The 23,689-nt window shown below is 35.6% G+C and overlaps 1 protein-coding gene across 1 annotated transcript in view; it reads right to left on the bottom strand.

Moving 5' to 3' along the window:
* LOC143256285 (protein hobbit-like) overlaps positions 1–23,689 on the bottom strand; it is a 108,534-nt gene that overhangs the window by 26,209 nt on the left and 58,636 nt on the right. The window contains 9 exon segments of the mRNA XM_076513328.1: positions 2,825–2,873; positions 5,777–5,832; positions 6,508–6,604; positions 7,406–7,619; positions 7,622–7,652; positions 9,426–9,572; positions 10,460–10,556; positions 10,687–10,783; positions 20,416–20,682. Coding sequence (XP_076369443.1) covers positions 2,825–2,873; positions 5,777–5,832; positions 6,508–6,604; positions 7,406–7,619; positions 7,622–7,652; positions 9,426–9,572; positions 10,460–10,556; positions 10,687–10,783; positions 20,416–20,682 — 1,055 coding nt within the window.

Genomic DNA, 23,689 nt, shown 5'->3' with positions numbered 1-23,689 from the left:
TTAGAAAAACAAAACTAGGGAACAAGTGACCACAGTACCAATGTCTTCCTGAAAGACAGTTGTTGGAAAAAGTCCAATCATTTATGTAGTGCCTTAGTGATAAAAAAAAATGATAAAAACTATTATTTGCAACAGTCAGTTGCAAACTCTCCCTTTGTTAACCTGTAGATGACCTAGGAGAGTTGAAACATTGTTCTCTGCTTTATTAATAAAAGTGTTAATACTGATACCAGCCATTCTGAGAAACATTTGTATTTCAAGTGGGTTTCTCATCATCAAGAAAATCTATCACAGGAAAGGTAAAATTGTCATGCTATAAAAGAACATCCCAAACAATCCTGATTCATAGTTGTAACTATAAGAAAACTAGCTTCAGCTCATAAATTAAATAAGAAATTTAATTTAATATTTGACATGAAATACAAAAACATTCAAACATTCCTAGGTGTGGTAAACCCAGTCTTTAAACATCCAAACATTCCTAGGTGTGGTAAACCCAATCTTTAAACATCCAAACATTCCTAGGTGTGGTAAACCCAATCTTTAAACATCCAAACATTCCTAGGTGTGGTAAACCCAATCTTTAAACATCCAAACATTCCTAGGTGTGGTAAACCCAATCTTTAAACATCCAAACATTCCTAGGTGTGGTAAAAACATCCAAACATTCCCAATCTTTAAACATCCAAACATTCCTAGGTGTGGTAAACTCAATCTTTAAACATCCAAACATTCCTAGGTGTGGTAAACTCAATCTTTAAACATCCAAACATTCCTAGGTGTGGTAAACCCAATCTTTAAACATCCAAACATTCCTAGGTGTGGTAAACTCAATCTTTAAACATCCAAACATTCCTAGGTGTGGTAAACTCAATCTTTAAACATCCAAACATTCCTAGGTGTGGTAAACTCAATCTTTAAACATCCAAACATTCCTAGGTGTGGTAAACTCAATCTTTAAACATCCAAACATTCCTAGGTGTGGTAAACTCAATCTTTAAACATCCAAACATTCCTAGGTGTGGTAAACTCAATCTTTAAACATCCAAACATTCCTAGGTGTGGTAAACTCAATCTTTAAACATCCAAACATTCCTAGGTGTGGTAAACTCAATCTTTAAACATCCAAACATTCCTAGGTGTGGTAAACTCAATCTTTAAACATCCAAACATTCCTAGGTGTGGTAAACTCAATCTTTAAACATCCAAACATTCCCAGGTGTGGTAAACTCAATCTTTAAACATCCAAACATTCCCAGGTGTGGTAAACTCAATCTTTAAACATCCAAACATTCCTAGGTGTGGTAAACCCAATCTTTAAACATCCAAACATTCCCAGGTGTGGTAAACCCAATCTTTAAACATCCAAACATTCCCAGGTGTGGTAAACCCAATCTTTAAACATCCAAACATTCCCAGGTGTGGTAAACCCAATCTTTAAACATCCAAACATTCCTAGGTGTGGTAAACCCAATCTTTAAACACCCAAACATTCCTAGGTGTGGTAAACCCAATCTTTAAACATCCAAACATTCCTAGGTGTGGTAAACCCAATCTTTAAACATCCAAACATTCCCAGGTGTGGTAAACCCAATCTTTAAACATCCAAACATTCCTAGGTGTGGTAAACCCAATCTTTAAACATCCAAACATTCCTAGGTGTGGTAAACCCAATCTTTAAACATCCAAACATTCCTAGGTGTGGTAAACCCAATCTTTAAACATCCAAACATTCCTAGGTGTGGTAAACCCAATCTTTAAACATCCAAACATTCCTAGGTGTGGTAAACCCAATCTTTAAACATCCAAACATTCCTAGGTGTGGTAAACCCAATCTTTAAACATCCAAACATTCCTAGGTGTGGTAAACCCAATCTTTAAACATCCAAACATTCCTTGTGGTAAACCCAATCTTTAAACATCCAAACATTCCTAGGTGTGGTGGTAATCTTTAAACATCCAAACATTCCTAGGTGTGGTAAACTTTAAACAAATCTTTAAACATCCAAACATTCCTAGGTGTGGTAAACCCAATCTTTAAACATCCAAACATTCCTAGGTGTGGTAAACTCAATCTTTAAACATCCAAACATTCCTAGGTGTGGTAAACAAACATCCAAACATTCCTAGGTGTGGTAAACCAAACATTCCTAGGTGTGGTAAACATCAATCTTTAAACATCCAAACATTCCTAGGTGTGGTAAACCCAATCTTTAAACATCCAAACATTCCTAGGTGTGGTAAACCCAATCTTTAAACATCCAAACATTCCTAGGTGTGGTAAACCCAATCTTTAAACATCCAAACATTCCTAGGTGTGGTAAACTCAATCTTTAAACTTCATTTAGAAGTTATTTGTCAATTTATGAGGAGATTTTTATTCAAATGATTTACAAACTCCCAATGAAGAGAAACCTAAGACGTTTATAATGTTAAAACAAACTGTTCTCTAGTTTCTGAAATTTTCACTAAAAACAATTACTTAATAAATGTAATATGGCTAACTTATGCTGTGACTTTCTCTTTGAAGTGTTTGTTTGGTTTTGAATTTCATGCAAAGCTAGAACCATTAGCTGTTCCTAATCCTGAAGTGACAGACTACAGCTATTTAACATCCACTGCCAACACTTGGATTACTCTTTTACCAATGAAAAATACAATTTACTGTCATTATAACTACTCTTATAGTTGAAAGGGAAGAGCATGTTCGGACACAAGATTCAAACTTGAAGTCCATCAATTACAAGTTGAGTGCCCTAACCATCAGGCCATACCAGAATTTACATTAAAGTACTAATCCTTCATATACAGACTATCTACTCACCTGTTCTGTTAATAGATCTTTAATCGATGCTTCTCTCCCGTAAGATACCCTTTAGATGAAATAGATATACAATTTAAAATTAATAAATGTTATTCAAAATGGTTCATATTACACCTTAAAGGTAGTGAATAATATTTACTAAAACAGTGACAAACAATATCTATTAAGCATACTTTAATAAAAAAAAAAGTAGTTCATATAAATAGCTTCAGAGTAATAAATAATATTTAATAAAAATATTTACTGTAAATAACTTTGTAGTGACAAACATTTAAATAGTTGTGTAGTAATAAAAAATATTTAACTAAAATACTGTAAGTGAAAAGTTCAAAGTATTAAAGCAGTTCAAATGTGAGTAATGAGAACAGCAAATATTACACAATCAAAACAACTGGTAATCTAATGAGAACAGCAAATATTACACAATCAATACAACTGGTAATCTAATGAGAACAGCAAATATTACACAATCAATACAACTGGTAATCTAATGAGAACAGCAAATATTACATAATCAAAACAACTGGTAATCTAATGAGAACAGCAAATATTACACGATCAAAACAACTGGTAATCTAATGAGAACAGCAAATATTACACAATCAAAACAACTGGTAATCTAATGAGAACAGCAAATATTACACGATCAAAACAACTGGTAATCTAATGAGAACAGCAAATGTTACAAATATTACAAATATTACACGATCAAAACAACTGGTAATCTAATGAGAACAGGAAATATTACACGATCAAAACAACTGGTAATCTAATGAGAACAGGAAATATTACACACAAAACAACTGATCAATACAACTGGTAATCTAATGAGAACAGCAAATATTACACAATCAAAACAACTGGTAATCTAATGAGAACAGCAAATATTACACAATCAAAACAACTGGTAATCTAATGAGAACAGGAAATATTACACGATCAAAACAACTGGTAATCTAATGAGAACAGGAAATATTACACATGATCAAAACAACTGGTAATCTAATGAGAACAGGAAATATTACACGATCAAAACAACTGGTAATCTAATGAGAACAGCAAATATTACACGATCAAAACAACTGGTAATCTAATGAGAACAGCAAATATTACACAATCAAAACAACTGGTAATCTAATGAGAACAGCAAATATTACACAATCAAAACAACTGGTAATCTAATGAGAACAGTAAATATTACAGAATCAAAACAACTGGTAATCTAATGAGAACAGAAAATATTACACGATCAAAACAACTGGTAATCTAATGAGAACAGCAAATATTACACGATCAAAACAACTGGTAATCTAATGAGAACAGCAAATATTACACGATCAAAACAACTGGTAATCTAATGAGAACAGCAAATATTACACGATCAAAACAACTGGTAATCTAATGAGAACAGCAAATATTACACGACAAAACAACTGGTAATCTAAAGAACAGCAAATATTACACGATCAAAACAACTGGTAATCTAATGAGAACAGCAAATATTACACGATCAAAACAACTGGTAATCTAATGAGAACAGCAAATATTATTACACAGATCAAAACAACTGGTAATCTAATGGAACAGCAAATATTACACGATCAAAACAACTGGTAATCTAATGGGAACAGCAAATATTACACAATCAAAACAACTGGTAATCTAATGGGAACAGCAAATATTACACAATCAAAACAACTGGTAATCTAATGAGAACAGCAAATATTACACAATGAAAACAACTGGTAATCTAATGAGAACAGCAAATATTACACAATGAAAACAACTGGTAATCTAATGAGAACAGCAAATATTACACAATGAAAACAACTGGTAATCTAATGAGAACAGCAAATATTACACAATGAAAACAACTGGTAATCTAATGAGAACAGCAAATATTACACAATCAATACAACTGGTAATCTAATGAGAACAGCAAATATTACACAATCAAAACAACTGGTAATCTAATGAGAACAGCAAATATTACACAATCAAAACAACTGGTAATCTAATGAGAACAGCAAATATTACACAATCAAAACAACTGGTAATCTAATGAGAACAGCAAATATTACACAATCAAAACAACTGGTAATCTAATGAGAACAGCAAATATTACACAATCAAAACAACTGGTAATCTAATGAGAACAGCAAATATTACACAATGAAAACAACTGGTAATCTAATGAGAACAGCAAATATTACACAATGAAAACAACTGGTAATCTAATGAGAACAGCAAATATTACACAATCAAAACAACTGGTAATCTAATGAGAACAGCAAATATTACACGATCAAAACAACTGGTAATCTAATGAGAACAGCAAATATTACACAATCAAAACAACTGGTAATCTAATGAGAACAGCAAATATTACACAATCAAAACAACTGGTAATCTAATGAGAACAGCAAATATTACACAATGAAAACAACTGGTAATCTAATGAGAACAGCAAATATTACACGATCAAAACAACTGGTAATCTAATGAGAACAGCAAATATTACACAATCAAAACAACTGGTAATCTAATGAGAACAGCAAATATTACACAATCAAAACAACTGGTAATCTAATGAGAACAGCAAATATTACACAATCAATACAACTGGTAATCTAATGAGAACAGCAAATATTACATGACCAAAACAACTGGTAATCTAATGAGAACAGCAAATATTACACAATGAAAACAACTGGAATTTTTCTAGTGGTTAACATCATTATCTTAAGATAATATAATTTTAACTTTAAAACAGAGAATGTATTTGTTTTTAACGGTATACAACCCTTTAGTGAATAATTACTGAAAATCAAGGATTTCAAAGTTTAAAAGTTGTTTGGACAGAAAATAATTAACATCATAACCAGTTCTTTTAAAAAATGGGAATATTTTATAAACATGATAGTTAATTTTAAAGAAATGTTAATAACCAACCTTGTCACACTCAGGAAATAATTCCTGTCCACAGGCCCTCTAAATGATTTGTTTGCCTACAGAACATAAAGATATATTTCATCCTTAAACAGCCACTGTCATAAAATAACAGCTAGTTTGGATATAATTTAAACATCCATCAGAAGTAACACATAATCTCATCAAATTATTCCAGAAATATATGAACACTTAAATTAGAAAAGTAAGAAAACAAACCTCAGAAACAAAAAATCAGCTGTGTTACAAAAGAAAGAACTACAAAAGAAAGAGTGAAATAGGATAAAAAAATTCCAGCTACAGAAAAATAATGATTAAAAAACATGTGGTGTACATATTTAAAATTTTGTTTTTTAAGATATAATTTGACAAAATTTATGTACTAAAATTAGAAACAAAAATTTCAAAAGAAAAGTGAGAGAAAATTTCCAACTTTGTAAGTTCTTCATTATAACAAATATGAGCTTCGTTAACATCTACTTACATCAATGTTCTTCATTATAACAAATATGAGCTTCGTTAACATCTACTTACATCAATGTTCTTCATTATAACAAATATGAGCTTCGTTAACATCTACTTACATCAATGTTCTTCATTATAACAAATATGAGCTTCGTTAACATCTACTTACATCAATGTTCTTCATTATAACAAATATGAGCTTCGTTAACATCTACTTACATCAATGTTCTTCATTATAACAAATATGAGCTTCGTTAATATCTACTTACATCAATTTCTTTATCATCCATTGAGCCACGATACAGCCAGATCTCACTGTCTCGTAATTCACAATTCATGTAAGCTATTCTCCAGTCAGCTCGTGCCCTTAAACACCAAGAGCTTATCTTACTTACAAACAATTTGAGTCTTGTATAAATTTAAGTTTGGGTGTGAATTATGTTATATCAGTTTCATTACTGTACTGTCCCATGTAGTTTGTATCATGACTTCTTAATAATAATAATACACCAGATACACACATATGAAGCACCTGGAAACCTACATATGATTGGACATAAGAAAAAAAAGTTTGTGCTGTTTGTTATCCAATAAAAAACTAGAAGTAAGTAGAGAACACTGGAGTACACAAAACAGTGAAAATAAATTTGCAATCGTTATTACAAAATTACCAAACAAACAGAAGAATCAAGACTAAAGAATTACAAATTAAGTTTTATCATAAAAAATGGTATGGACTTTTCTCCAAAGAGAATTTTTTTATTTCAAAATATCAAAATATAAAAAATAATAAACAAATGATGAGTTTTAAACTTACAAAATGTGTATTGATGATTAGTGTTGTCTAGTTGCACGGGCACCAACGAGAAGGGGCAAGAATGGGTGTATTTGCCCACTTACATCTCACAACAAATTGCACATATTCTGATGTTATTATAACATAGTTAAAGAAAATATATTTAGTAATTTTTATTAAAACTGTAAATTTGTGTTTAAGCAGACACAACATAATTCTTTTAGTTTGTTGATTTACAATAATAAAACACATACGTTTTGCCCCCTAAATCCCTGAAGGATGTGAAATACTTTCTGTATCTTACAAAAATTTCACTATATTTTACCTTATCTAGCCCTAACTATGCACGTAATAGTGAAATAGATACTAACCTGTGTATAAGGCCATCCATCAGGGGTGTTAGTGCTAGTGTGTGTTCAGAACTCAGTGACAAACGACCACCAAGAAGTTCAAAACCTCTCTGTTTTGTGAAGGACATCCAGTAACAAACTTGGAACTTGTGAAAATTGACAGACAATCGAACGTTCCGATAATGACGGCTCAGAGGCACTTTTCTCGATTTAACATTATTGAACAATATACCTCAAGGGTCAATTTTGGAACACCTGAAAGAATCACCTTCAAAAGAAGGAAGTAACATGAGAACTTGCTGTAAAAGAATTAAATATAGCACAATACAAACATCACAGAAATAGTCTAATAGAGCAAATGATATGATTTAGATAAAACAAGGTTTTTGAAGACATTAAAATGATAATATTCAATGTTAATTCTCACTTGTAAAACCAAAAAACATTTGTCTTTTCAACATTTGAAAACCCATCTTAAAAATTGTATAAAATTACCTAAATTTAACGATAACAAAAGAATCACAGATCATTCACCAGAAGACAAAAAAATCAAAAACATTCATTAAAACATCATAATTATATTTTTGAACAAATGATATGTAAAACATAAGGGAAAATTAATCAGTTTGTAATAAGATTAAATGTTTAAAATATTAAGCATCAGTAATGCAAAACATTCAAACAAAACAAAGGCTTTTGTCACTGAATCTACAGAAACAATGAGTTGGATGTAATTTTGTTCATTAGCTACAGTTTTCAATCTAAGTTTGTTCAAAGTGTATGATACATCACAACTTGTATCAAACACTAGCTACAGTTTTCAATCTAAGTTTGTTCAAAGTGTATGATACATCACAACTTGTATCAAACACTAGCTACAGTTTTCAATCTAAGTTTGTTCAAAGTGTATGATACATCACAACTTGTATCAAATACTAGCTACAGTTTTCAATCTAAGTTTGTTCAAAGTGTATGATACATCACAACTTGTATCAAACACTAGCTACAGATTTCAATCTAAGTTTGTTCAAAGTGTATGATACATCACAACTTGTATCAAACACTAGCTACAGATTTCAATCTAAGTTTGTTCAAAGTGTATGATACATCACAACTTGTATCAAACACTAGCTACAGTTTTCAATCTAAGTTTGTTCAAAGTGTATGATACATCACAACTTGTATCAAACACTAGCTACAGATTTCAATCTAAGTTTTTTCAAAGTGTATGATACATCACAACTTGTATCAAACACTAGCTACAGTTTTCAATCTAAGTTTGTTCAAAGTGTATGATACATCACAACTTGTATCAAACACTAGCTACAGTTTTCAATCTAAGTTTGTTCAAAGTGTATGATACATCACAACTTGTATCAAACACTAGCTACAGTTTTCAATCTAAGTTTGTTCAAAGTGTATGATACATCACAACTTGTATCAAACACTAGCTACAGTTTTCAATCTAAGTTTGTTCAAAGTGTATGATACATCACAACTTGTATCAAACACTAGCTACAGTTTTCAATCTAAGTTTGTTCAAAGTGTATGATATATCACAACTTGTATCAAAACATTTACCTCCTCTTTGAGCTACATTAAAAACCTCCATATAACAGAAACTGCTCAAATAGTTAAGGTATAAATTAAAAACAAACTAAATCTAGTTTGTTATTATTATAGCTTCTCAATATGGTTGTTTGTTTTAGAGCAAAACCAAATTGGGTTATCTGCTATGTCCACCACAAGGAATCAAACCCAGGATTTCAGCATTGTAAGCCTGCAAACTTACTGTTGTCCCATTGTGGGAATCCTCATTATGTGGAAACAATTTTAATAACAAGAAAGGTTTTGGGTATAATTTTAACAAATATTAACAAGAACAAATTGAGAAGAGTGGTTTCAAAATTATTATAAGGCAAGTACAAGAATAAATTATGCAATGAGTGAATGAGTTATAATTATTATTTGAATGTACTTAAAAAACACACACTAGATAATTCAGTTTTAAATAAATAGTTATTTAAGAAAAAGGTTTCACCTTAAGATTTTCTAACCAACGAAGGGTACTGCTGTACAGTAACATAGTCGGGATATCGGAAGATGTTTCCAAAGCTACGGGTTTTGTTTCTATTGAAAGTGACATGTTCAACTGCTGTGAACGAAAAGCTCTATAGGAATCATGAACCTGCAGGGACAATCAGGGACTTTACAATGGAGAAAACACACAACTAAGTTTATACACTTTACAATGGAGAAAACACACAACTAAGTTTATACACTTTACAATGGAGAAAACACACAACTAAGTTTATACACTTTACAATGGAGAAAACACACAACTAAGTTTATACACTTTACAATGGAGAAAACACACAACTAAGTTTATACACTTTACAATGGAGAAAACACACAACTAAGTTTATACACTTTACAATGGAGAAAACACACAACTAAGTTTATACACTTTACAATGGAGAAAACACACAACTAAGTTTATACACTTTACAATGGAGAAAACACACAACTAAGTTTATACACTTTACAATGGAGAAAACACACACAACTAAGTTTATACACTTTACAATGGAGAAAACACACAACTAAGTTTATACACTTTACAATGGAGAAAACACACAACTAAGTTTATACACTTTACAATGGAGAAAACACACAACTAAGTTTATACACTTTACAATGGAGAAAACACACAACTAAGTTTATACACTTTACAATGGAGAAAACACACAACTAAGTTTATACACTTTACAATGGAGAAAACACACAACTAAGTTTATACACTTTACAATGGAGAAAACACACAACTAAGTTTATACAAACAAATACCTGGAAGAAAATATTTATTTTACTTTGAAACTTTATATTACAGAACAAAGAATTATTTAAATTTTATGACTGAGAAAATATTTTCGTCTAACATACATTCAAGTATCTAGAAATCTATAACTTTCTCGTATCTACTTGTCTGACAATGAAGTAGTCTGATATTTAGAAATAAAAAACCTACCTTGTCTTACTAAAGTTATAAAGGCACATGTAAAGTTACGAACCTACCTGGTTACTAGAATATTCTGGAATTTTATCAGGAGCACAGGGCATCACCACATGATGGTCATTAGGATTAGCCAAACATGCCCAGTCCAACTTCACACTAGGTCATGAATAACAAATAAAACAGTTAATATTATAAAAGATTTAAAAACACCAATTATTAAAATCATTTAATGACTTCCAGACTGATGCTAAACTGCTTTGAGCCATCCAGTTGTAAATCTTCTTACCTGAATTTCAAGTTTGGAATGTGCAGCAATCTACAGTCATCATACTTGGAAGCTGTGTGAACATATATATCCAGGTCTCCTTGCATCATGATCTTTGCTGAAATATAATTGTTCATTTTTTAGTGATTAAACTTCTGTATCTAATTTAAGTACAATATAAATATTATTAAGTAGAACAATTCTGGGATTTTGTTCTCTGCCTATAACCAATTAGCATTAACTGGATCAAAAATTGTAAGTAAGAAAACAGTGTAGCTCAAACACTCAAAATACAAGATAGAAGTTAATATTTATAAATAATGCTCTCCACATAGGGTCAGTCAATTTGACCAACCATGTGACCTTTTTCTAGTTGTATAAGGTCTTTATAGATGCGACACTACTAACTTTTAATATAGCATATCTTCACACAATCTGACAGTCCTTTCAGTAAACATTACAAATCTTGCACATACAAGAAAAAAATATTTTAGTGAATTATTTTTAATAAAGCTTTGTCTGTGAATATATACTGATCATTTGTTTTGAACAGTCTGTGTGTAAAGTGATCTTCAAGTTAAAATTAAAAACTCTTTTATTCATTTCAAGAATCTCAAATTTCAATTGTGTAATCTCTAAAACCTCCTAAATATATTTCAAATGTTTGTTTTCAGTAAAACTTTATATTTTCTCTTATTTATCCACCCTAACTATATATAATGTCAGTCATTTTGAGTGACCTCATAACACCCCACCATAAAAATTGAAATACATATAAATTACTTTCCTTTTTCCAAATGCATAATGAAACAATATTTATCTTAGTAGCTTTAAATTCAAAACAGTATAGATCTATTTATAATTAAATATTATTGTTCTATTGCCTTTTAAACAACATATAACTCTTATAAGTTGTAAGCCACTTGGGAAACATGCAGCTCATATTGCACAATCAAATTACATCACCCATGAGTTACTTTGAGATGCTTGTGTGCATGCCTTGAGAATTTTTTTTATTATATTATTACTGCTTATTTCACCTAATATCACCTTAACTAACCAAAAGAGACCTCTATGTTTTTAAATTTTAGTTACTTTTATGATAACAAATAAAGAAAATATGAAAAACTAGAAATAAAGTACTTATCCAAGTGTTCATTTTTTCTTGTTCTTGATTAAAGATGACGGTTATCTCTAATTTTTTAACACTCATAGTTGTACTACAATAAATAATTTTTATTTAATAAAATAATGAAACAATTCTGTACTTTTTGTGTTATTAGTTCATAACTTTCTCTAACAACAATATTTTTTTCTGTTTTTTTTTAACTATGTGACAAAAGCTGTTACAAATTCATCCAAGCTAGCTGTTGTGATTCCTGTGGGAAACAAAGTTGTATTATAAGTGAATTAAAAGCTTATCTATTCAGAACACATGCCACTTGATAGATGAGAGCTTTGCCTCTCTGTTGGTTGTAAGTAATATATAATTAAACATAACAGAGAACTACTAACACATCCTGAGAGAGATCATGTAACAGGCAGGTGTGGCAGGAAAGATCTGATTTTCTATTTGCTATCTCTGTAATCAAATAAAATTGAATTGATTGATTGATTTAGTGTTTCATGGCACAAAGCAGTGAGGCTATCTGCACCAGACATTCGGTAAAAATGTAAAAAAAATAAATAAATAAATGTAGTAATAGACATAAATAGAAATGAAGGTAAAACAAAAAAGTATAAAACCAATGTTGACACCTAGCCTACAATGTTAAGATAAAAGCTAAAGTATAAGAAGTTGTAAGGTATTTACTCTAGCAAAAAGGTAATGATCATAACCCTCCAGGAAGACTAACAGGTAAGTTCAAGAACCACCGTCAGTCACCTGAAGTTGGTCTTTCCAGTCCTGGTTCCAGGATATGTGTCATAGCAACCAGTATCAAAATGTAAAAGAATAGAAGTTTTAAAAGATACATAGCAAAATTGTAACAATGAGTAGCCAAATGTCCAGTAAAAAGATAAAAGTCAAGTAAATGGAGTAAAATTTGTAAAAGTAATTGAAGATAAAAGCAAAACGGCAATAAAAACAGAAAATGGCGTAAAAACCAATGTTGACATCCAGTCAACAAAGTTGTAAAGAACTGCCTGTAGCAGAATGGTAATGATCATAACCCGCCAGGAAGACTAACAGGTAAGTATAAAAAACACCGACAGTCACCTGAAGTTGGTCTTTCCAGTCCTGGTTCCGGGTCATGAGTCAATATGGCCAGTACTAAAAAGTTAAGTAGTAAAAGTGTGAAATGATATGCAGCAAAAGTATAACAACTCGCCAGGACGACTAACGAGTAGTTCAAACAGTAGTATTAGTCACCTGAAGTTGGCCTTTCCAGTCCTGGTGTCGAGTTATTTAATGTTCTGGCCATTGTCCAATGTCAAATTGAAGGAGAGAGATTAAAACTGTAAAAAAGGAACCACAATTAAAAAGGTGTAATGAATAAATATGCAACACTTAAATGAGATTAAAAAGATTAATGGCCATTAAAAAATTAAAAACATTATCAAGGTGGGCAGAGTCACCATCACCAATAACTCTGTCCAATGTTACAGACTGACCCTGGGATAAAATATGTTTAAAATATTGCCATCGTTGAGAATTCTAACGATGCCAAGAAAGTAAAACGTGGATGATAGTGATTTGAGTGTTACACAAACTACACATTGGTGCATCAGTTCCAGATAAAAGAAAATGATGAGTTAAAAAATGTGACCAAAGCGTAGCCTAGTGAGAACAACTTCCTCCTTCTGAACTTTATGGAAGCTAGATGGCCAAAGTCCAATTTTGGGTTTGATTTGAAAAAGTTTGTTGTCGCGTTGCTCACTCCAAGTGGACTGCCAGCTGGCACAGAGCCGAGCCTTGAAGACAACACCATAGTCCATGTATGGAATAGGCATAGGAGTGATGATGCTGAAGCAGACATATTTAGCTGCCATGTCTGCAAGCTCGTTCCCGTGAATACCAACATGGCCTGGTATCCAGAAAAACTGGATTGAAGTAGCTGCTAATGAGAAATGGGCCAGTCAGTTTCGAATATCAGCGAGAATAGGATGTGAGCTAACTTGTAGCGATTCCAAGGCAAGTATAGAACTAAGCGAATCAGTATAAATAGTGCAGTTGGAGTACTGCTCAGCTGCAATATGATCCAGGGCAAGAGATATGGCATACAGTTCAGCAGTGAACACAGAAGCTGTAGAAGGGATTCTGCGTGCAACTACTGACCCATAGCAAACCATAGCAGAGCCCACTGAATTACCTGATTTGGAACCATCTGTATAAATGGGAACTGAATGATTGTTTGAAAGATATTTATTGAATAAAAGACGGTACTTCCAATCTGGAGTATCTACCTTTTTAGGTGACTGAAAGAAAGGTCACATTTGGGGGCTGTAATAAGCCATGGTGGATGGGCCAATCTGTGGAATCTGCAATGTTATCCAAGGACAGACCCAATTCATCCAATTGCGCCGGATGCTAAGGCCAAACGGAGCAATGACAGATCGTCTGTTCTGAAAAGTACTGCCCACCGAGGAAGGAAAACACATTTCCAGGTGGGATGCTTTGATAAGGAATGAAGTTTCAAGTATATTGTAAAGATAGTTGCAAATGGCGAAGGTGTAGAGAAGGTTCACGAGATTCAATGTATATACTTTGAACTGGAGAGGTACGGAAAGCCCCAGTGCAGAGTCGAAGTCCTTGGTGATGAATGGGGTCCAGCATCTTTAAGGCCGAGGGTCTGGCAGAGCCATAGACCATTGATCCATAATCAAGTTTCGATCTAATAAGAGCACGATATACCTTTAACATTGAACAGCAATCTGCCCCCAACTGGTAGAAGAGAGAACACAGAGAATATTCAGTGCTCTTGTGCATTTGACCCAAAGCTGCTTTAAGTGTGGTATAAAGGTCAGTTTATGATCAAGGATAAGCCCCAAGAACTTGGTCTCCGGAACCACTGGCAGCAAAACTTCACCGATATGAAGTTCAGGATCAGGGTGAATACCCTGTCGACGGCAAAAGTGCATGAATACAGTTTTGGAGAGAGAGAAATTAAAGCCATTCGCCAGAGTCCACTTCCGTACACAATTGAGGGCTGTTTGTAGTTGCCTCTCAATATATCTCATGTTTGACGACTCACATGAGATGTGAAAGTCGTCGACATACAGCCCATTCGCAACAGTGAGAGGGAGTTGTTCAGTGATGGCATTTATCTTTATACTAAAGAGTGTAACACTCAATACACAGCCTTGAGGGACTCCAAGTTCCTGTACAAAAGAACGGGAAAGTGTCGAACCCACACGAACTTGGAATCTCCTGTCCATTAAAAAATTTTTAATAAACATGGGTAGATGGCCACGTAACCCATATGTATGGAGGTCTCGCAAGATGCCATACCACCATGTTGTGTCATAAGCCTTCTCTATGTCAAAGAAAATTGATACAAGATGTTGGCAGTTGAGAAAGGCTTCTCTGATAGATGTTTCAAGACGAATTAGGTGGTCTGTGGTGGAGTGCTGTCGACGGAACCCACACTGGGTGGGCGCGAGAGGAGGTTGTTTGATTCAAGGAACCAAACAAAACGAGCATTAACCATCCTTTCTAATGTCTTACAGAGACAGCTCATCAAAGCAATTGGACGGTAGTTTGAAGGAATCTTGGGATCTTTCCCTGGCTTAGAGAAAGGTAAAATAATAGCCTGGTACCAGGCATCAGGAAAAACATTCTCCTGCCAGATCCAGTTGAAAACAATCAGAAGGACATCAAGAGAAGCAGGAGATAGATGGTGCAGCATGTCATAATGAATATCATCAGGTCCAACAGACGTACTGGCAGACCGAAGAAGGGCCATTTTTTAGTTCCACCAGGGTAAAGGGACAATTATAGTCAAAGAAACAGTCAGTTCGAAAGGAAAGAGGTGATCGCTCTGCCCGAGTCTTGATGGCCAGGAAGGTGGAGGAACAAGCAGAAGTGCTAGATACCGGCAAAAGCTTTCACCTCGAGTGTTAGCGATGTTCAAACATCAGTCACCTCCTGACCATCAAAGAGTAAGATTGAGAGGGAGACAGAATTGTAGTGCCCATTAACCTTTCGAATCCTGTCCCATATGATGTTGGAACTGGTGGTAGAAGATATGCTGGTTGTGAACTTAATCCAACATTCCTTCTGGCTTTGACGTCTTACCCACCTAGCATGTGCACGGGCCCGTTGGAAAGCAACCCTGTTTGAAAGTGTGGGATATCTACGAAAGTATCCCAGGCCCACTTTGAGCCTTCCGTGCTAAGTGGCCAGCAGGATTCCACCACGGACGAGGATATCGTGGAAAACGTGTTGAGGTTTTAGGAATACACCGAGCAGCTGCATGTGTAATACAGTCAGTTACCGCTGCTACACAGTCGTCTATTGATGGCTGATTTACGATGGCAGAATCAAGTTCTGCGAGAGCAGTGAAAGTGGACCAGTCTGCCTGATCCAGCTTCCACCGGGACGCGTGGGTAGGGTGGCATCGACCACGCCAGTCTCTCTCAAAAGGATCGGAAAATGATCACTGCCTAGTGGATTACTGTCAACCCTCCATGAAAATGGGAGAATAATGAAGGGGAGCAAACTGAGAGATCAATAGCGGTAAAGAACTGACTAGGTGCATGAAAGTAAGTGGAAGAACCAGTATTGAAAAGAGAAAGATTGTGATCAGAGAGCATCTGCTCTACAGATCGGCTCCTCCCATCAATAATAGCACTTCCCCAGAGGGGATGATGTCCATTAAAATCCCCTAGGATTAGAAATGGAGATGGCAATTGTTCAACAAGAGCATCAAGATCTGATTGATCATATGTCTCTCAGGGGACAGGTACAGAGAACAAACAGTGATGGTATGACCCAAGGAAACACGGATGGCTACAGCCTCCAAGGGTGTGTTGAGTGACAAAGACAGGGTGGGCACGTGTTGATCAACCAACAGTGCCACCCCTCCATGTACTTAACCATCACACAACCTGACATTTCTATACAGAGAAAACTGCCGAATGGAGATAGTATCAGCAGTTTTGAGAAATGTTTCTTGTAAAGAAAGACAAACAGGATGGTAGGAAGCAATCAGCGTTTTGATATCATCCAGATTAGAACATAAACCTCGACAGTTCCATTGTATCAAGGTGGCCATTTTTAAGTACGGGTAGGTGAAGTGGCTGGAGAACCCTTCGGTTTCGACCACGTCTTTTCTTTAATGTCTTTAGTGGGAGGAGGTCTATCAACCTCCATGGATCCTGTTCTGGGTCGGGTGGGCAGGTTTTGTTATTGGAAGGGGAATCCAGTGACTGAGGATGCAAACGAATAATTGTTTTGTCTCTTGTGGTGGGAGAAAAAGATGTATCAGATAAATGCCTGTATTTGAAACTGAAGGACGTGGATCTTGAGGTTTGTTGGAAGGTATGGGAGGAACAGAGATGGGTGTGGAAGTCGATTCATCAACCTTTTTAACCATGGAGGTCAAAAGGCTTTTCATTTGTTTTGAAAACGATTCCCTTGGAGGCACAGAGATCTGTCTGCACTCCCACTGTAGTTGTGGAATGAAGTGCAGCAGCATATGTCCAAGATGGAGTTGTGGACAGCAATTTCCGAGCCTCAGGATAACTAATGTTATGTGTCGTTTTCAAATTCTGCACCTCTTTTTCCTCCAACCATTTTGGGCAAGAATGAAAGTAAGAGGGGTGAGAACCATTGCAGTTTACGCAATGTGGGTTCATGTCACAGTCATAGGCATCGTGGTCCTTGCCTCCACAACTAGCACATGTCAGGGAACCACAACAAGATGTCTTTGAATGGCCGAATCTCTGACATTGGAAACATCGAAGAGGGTTTGGTATGTATGGCGAACCCTGCAAATGAGATAACCTGCCTTGATGGTGGCAGGTGCGTGCTGAAGTAAATGTTAAAACGAGGGTATTTGTTGGCAATGTAACTCCATCTTTGCGAGTGGAGATGCGCCTCACTGCAGAAACTCCTTGAGTGGAGAGACCAGTGAGAATCTCTGACTCGGGAACATTCTTCAAATCCCTTTCAACAATAACTCCTCGTGAAGAATTCAAGGTAGCATGGGGTGTAACCAAAATAGGTATATCCCCAATTGCCTTTGAATTCAAGAGAAGTTCATTGTGTTGGGATGTGGATGTTTCAACCAATATGTCACCAGATCGAAGTTTCTTTACTGACTTTGGAGAGCCAGCAAGTCCCTCTAGTCCCTTTTGAATAAAAAAAGGGGACATTTGCCCTAAAGGTTTTCCGAAGAGAATGTAATATAAGAAAATGAGGTGCGTGTGTTACTGATATTGATTGCTGTTCTGAGTATTCAAGACGTTGTCACTTACCCATTGACTGTTTTTTACAATTTTATTTAAATTTTTTAGAGGATCCATAGGAAAAGGAAAAAATTTCGGTACCCACTGACCCCACCCACCATGGAGCCCTACAAGGGGACGCACTACAAAGTCACGCAAGGACAATGTAGCAACGCCAGGGTTTCGTGAGCACTATACCCAAACACCACCATCAGGCACAATGTCCACAACACCCGTTGAGAACTTCCAACACTAGTACTTGTTTGACTCTAGCCCAAGTGGACTAGCCGATTGACCCAAGGGGGGCCACCCAAAGGCCGCCCTTCTACAGGAATTCGAGGCCAAAGTGGTGTGTTAGGGTTGGACCCCTCAACCATCAGGATCCTCTCCTCCCCTTCACGGGTCGCCACGCACGGCAAACACGTGGGTGGATGTTTAGATCCCAGAGAAGGTAACCAGATAGAACAGAACCTTACCTGGGAGGTCCCCTCACCACGTACAGGAATCCACACCGTGGGGAACAAAATTGAAGGCTATAAAAATTATGTTTTGCCTGAGCAACGACAATTTGATAAAGAGTAACGTACTTAGAGAGTAACGTACTTTTAATTTTGCAGTTTCTTGGTATTGGTGGATAAAACAGTGATAAGAAGATACCTTAAGAAAATGTCTCATGCAAGTCACAGCAGACGAATCTTTTAAATATTACCTTATAAAACTAAGTAATTAAAACTTGTACACTATAGAGATTATTGGCTAAGATTTTACACTATCCTAATTGATATAACATAAATAAAACATAGTCATATGCAGTAAAGGATATCTGTGGTGACAAGGTTAAACCAAAATCAACTTACTTGCTCAAAATTGTATAAAGCTTGATATGAAATAATAATCAGTGATGTCGAGAAACCAAATTGTTAAGAAATTTATATGCAAAAACGGCTCGTTTGGGTTGAGAAAATATTTTACATAGAAGGTCGAAACGTTGTTCGCTCTTTATGTAAAATATTTTCTCAACCCAAACGAGCCGCTTTTTCTAAAAGCTTGATATGGTTAAAACTATACTGGAACTTTACTCAAGACTTAAGTTTTTAGTTATGTTCTCTGAAATGGTTATGTAATGTGAGCAAATATGTTTCTTTTTTTCATGTTAAAAAGCAACTATTACTGCAGCTGCTCATTGAATCATAAGTTTAACACTTTTGTCTTTTGAATCAGTTCTGATAATGTTTGCCAGTGAAAAGTTTGCATTTTTATTTATCAAGCATGCTTTCAGTCTTTCTGGTGTTTAAGGTATTGTCACTGAAAGCAAAACTGGCATGATTCATACATTACTACGATTTCTGTAGTTGACAAGGTTACGGATCCAGAAGCAGTTTGGTGTTTAAATAATTTTGAAAAATGAAATTTGTGTAACGATCTTCCCTTATCTCAAAATATATAACATGAAAACAATGACACAGTTTCTACTACAGCTACATGTAGTTAATAAGTTTACTGGATACAGTCTATTCATATACAATATGAAAACAATGACAGTTTCTACTGCAGCTACACGTAGTTAAGAAGTTTACTGAATACAGTCTATTCATATTCAATATGAAAACAATGACAGTTTCTATTGTGGCTACATGTAGTTAAAAAGTTTACTAGATACAGTCTAATCATATTCAATATGAAAACAATGACACAGTTTCTATTGCGGCTACATGTAGTTAAGAAGTTTACTGGATACAGTCTATTCATATTCAATATGAAAACAATGACAGTTTCTATTGTGGCTACATGTAGTTAAGAAGTTTACTGGATACAGTCTATTCATATTCAATATGAAAACAATGACAGTTTCTATTGCGGCTACATGTAGTTAAAAAGTTTACTGGATACAGTCTAATCATATTCAATATGAAAACAATGACACAGTTTCTATTGCGGCTACATGTAGTTAAGAAGTTTACTGGATACAGTCTATTCATATTCAATATGAAAACAATGACACAGTTTCTATTGTGGCTACATGTAGTTAAGAAGTTTACTGGATTCAGTCTATTCATCTTAAACTTTACTAACTACAGCTGCTCTCACTTTTCACTATTCTTAACACTGTGGTAAATTCTTTAATATTTTATACACATGAAAACTTCAAAGATATTTGATTCATAAAGTTTGTACATGTAATATTTGTTTTAAGATTAAACAGTTGTACAGAAAGACAATTATTTTGGTAATAAGAGATTTAACTTGAAACAGATAAGAATACTATCTGCAGGTTACATTCACGGCAAACCTTTTATGAAACATGCAAGCCATAATTGGTTCATTCCTGAACTTCCAAGCTAATTAAATAAACAAGCTCACCATTCGTCCAATCAATAATAACATCAGACCAGGTCATTTCCATTTGTTCCATCATGTTGTATGGATCCAATGAGGCATGCATCAAGAAGGTAAGATGCTGAATAGACATAGTTAGACGTCCATGTAAAAGAAGTCTAGCTTTGTCCCACCAGGGAAGACTGAGGCTGGGGTCAGCTGAAGGTTTACTAATATTCTCCATAGATAAGTTGACTTGAGCCATGATAGGTTCCCAGCAAGGACCATATGCACTACAGAATGACTCAATGTCTAAAGACAGAAAATAAAGACAGCAAGTTACTTCACTTCAAGTTGAGGAATTTTGATTATTTGAGATTCATATTGTTGTGTTGATTAAGTGTGTAGACTTTGTTGTGTTCTATAGTTTTTTTGTGTGTTTTTTTTAAATTAAATCCAGAGAAGCATCTTTACACTATGCTTTTTGGATTAAAATATACTCAGATAGGTACAAAGATGTATTCTTGGATCAAAATATACTCAGATAGGTTCAAAGATGTATTCTTGGATTAAAATATACTCAGATAGGTACAAAGATGTATTCTTGGATCAAAATATACTCAGATAGGTTCAAAGATGTATTCTTGGATTAAAATATACTCAAATAGGTACAAAGATGTATTCTTGGATCAAAATATACTCAGATAGGTTCAAAGATGTATTCTTGGATTAAAATATACTCAGATAGGTACAAAGATGTATTCTTGCACATCATTACCACTATGGCTAATTTGTATTTAATAAAAAATAAATTAATACAAAATACATTTCTTAGGTTTCTGATAACCTCTACAAACATGGCCGAATGTTCCTGAAAATTGATTCAGACTTTAAGTGGATGTCAAGATAAAAAGTAATATTTTTTTGAGATTTAAATAGAGATGTCAAAAAATATTTTTCCATGAATAACATCGAAAAAAAAAGCTAATTTTGATACTAGTACAGTTCGTTATATATTTTATAAACACAGCAAAATTCTACATGGTGTACTTACCAACCTTGTTCTAGCTACACGTACACTGCACTCACCAACCTTGTTCTAGCTACACGTACACTGCACTCACCAACCTTGTTCTAGCTACACGTACACTGCACTCACCAACCTTGTTCTAGCTACACGTACACTGCACTCACCAACCTTGTTCTAGCTACACGTACACTGCACTCACCAACCTTGTTCTAGCTACACGTACACTGCACTCACCAACCTTGTTCTAGCTACATCGCGTGACACTGCACTCACCAACCTTGTTCTAGCTACACGCATACCCTGCACTCACCAACCTTGTTCTAGCTACACGTGACACTGCACTCACCAACCTTGTTTCTAGCTACAATGCACACTGCACTCACCAACCTTGTTCTAGCTACACGCATTAACTGCACTCACCAACCTTGTTCTAGCTACACGTGACACTGCACTCACCAACCTTGTTCTAGCTACATCGCATACACTGCACTCACCAACCTTGTTCTAGCTACACGCATACACTGCACTCACTAACCTTTGTTCTAGCTACACGCATTAATTGCACTCACCAACCTTGTTCTAGCTACACGTTTTACACTGCACTCACCAACCTTGTTCTAGCTACATCGCATACTGCACTCACCAACCTTGTTCTAGCTACACACGCATACTGCACTCACCAACCTTGTTCTAGCTACACGTACACTGCACTCACCAACCTTGTTCTAGCTACACGTACACTGCACTCACCAACCTTGTTCTAGCTACACGTACACTGCACTCACCAACCTTGTTCTAGCTACACGTACACTGCACTCACCAACCTTGTTCTAGCTACACGCACACTGCACACTCACCAACCTTGTTCTAGCTACACGCACACTGCACTCACCAACCTTGTTCTAGCTACATGCATACACTGCACTCACCAACCTTGTTCTAGCTACATCGCATACTGCACTCACCAACCTTGTTCTAGCTACACGACACTGCACTCACACAACCTTGTTCTAGCTACACGCATACACTGCACTCAATTAACAACCTTGTTCTAGCTACACGTATACTGCACTCACCACCAAACCTTGTTCTAGCTACACGCATTACTTGCACTCCACCAACCTTGTTCTAGCTACATGCACACTGCACTCACCAACCTTGTTCTAGCTACACGCACACTGCACTCACCAACCTTGTTCTAGCTACACGCATACTGCACTCTCACCAACCTTGTTCTAGCTACACGTATACATTGCACTTCACCAACCTTGTTCTAGCTACACGCACACTGCACTCACCAACCTTGTTCTAGCTACACGCATTACACTGCACTCACCAACCTTGTTCTAGCTACATCGCACACTGCACTCACTCAACCTTGTTCTAGCTACATCGCATACTGCACTCACCAACCTTGTTCTAGCTACACGCATACTGCACTCACCAACCTTGTTCTAGCTACACGCATTACTGCACTCACCAACCTTGTTCTAGCTACACGCACACTGCAATCACCAACCTTGTTCTAGCTACACGCGTGACACTGCACTTCACCAACCTTGTTCTAGCTACACGCACACTGCACCTCACCACCAACCTTGTTCTAGCTACACGTGACACTGCACCTCACCAACCTTGTTCTAGCTACACGCATTACATTGTACTCACCAACCTTGTTCTAGCTACACGCATTACTGTGTACTCACCAACCTTGTTCTAGCTACATCGCATACTTGTACTCACCAACCTTGTTCTAGCTACACGCATACATTGTAAATTTCACCAACCTTGTTCTAGCTACACGCATACACTGTACCTCACCAACCTTGTTCTAGCTACATTACACTGTACTCACCAACCTTGTTCTAGCTACACGCATTACTGTAAATTTCTCACCAACCTTGTTCTAGCTTACACGCATTAATTGTACTCACCAACCTTGTTCTAGCTTACATCGCACACTGTACTCACCAACCTTGTTCTAGCTTACACGATACTCACAACCTGTACTCACCAACCTTGTTCTAGCTACACGCATTAACTGTACTCACCAACCTTGTTCTAGCTACACGCACACTGTACTCACCAACCTTGTTCTAGCTACACGCACACTGTACTCACCAACCTTGTTCTAGCTAGACGCATTACACTGTACTCACCAACCTTGTTCTAGCTACACGCATTACAACTGTACTCACCAACCTTGTTCTAGCTACACGTACACTGTACTCACCAACCTTGTTCTAGCTACACGTACACTGTACTCACCAACCTTGTTCTAGCTACACA

This window comes from Tachypleus tridentatus, chromosome 7, assembly GCF_004210375.1.
Source record: "Tachypleus tridentatus isolate NWPU-2018 chromosome 7, ASM421037v1, whole genome shotgun sequence".
Classification (NCBI taxonomy): domain Eukaryota; kingdom Metazoa; phylum Arthropoda; class Merostomata; order Xiphosura; family Limulidae; genus Tachypleus; species Tachypleus tridentatus.
The sequence above is the reverse complement of the archived record's forward strand: the minus strand, read 5'-3'. Positions and strand labels throughout refer to the sequence as shown.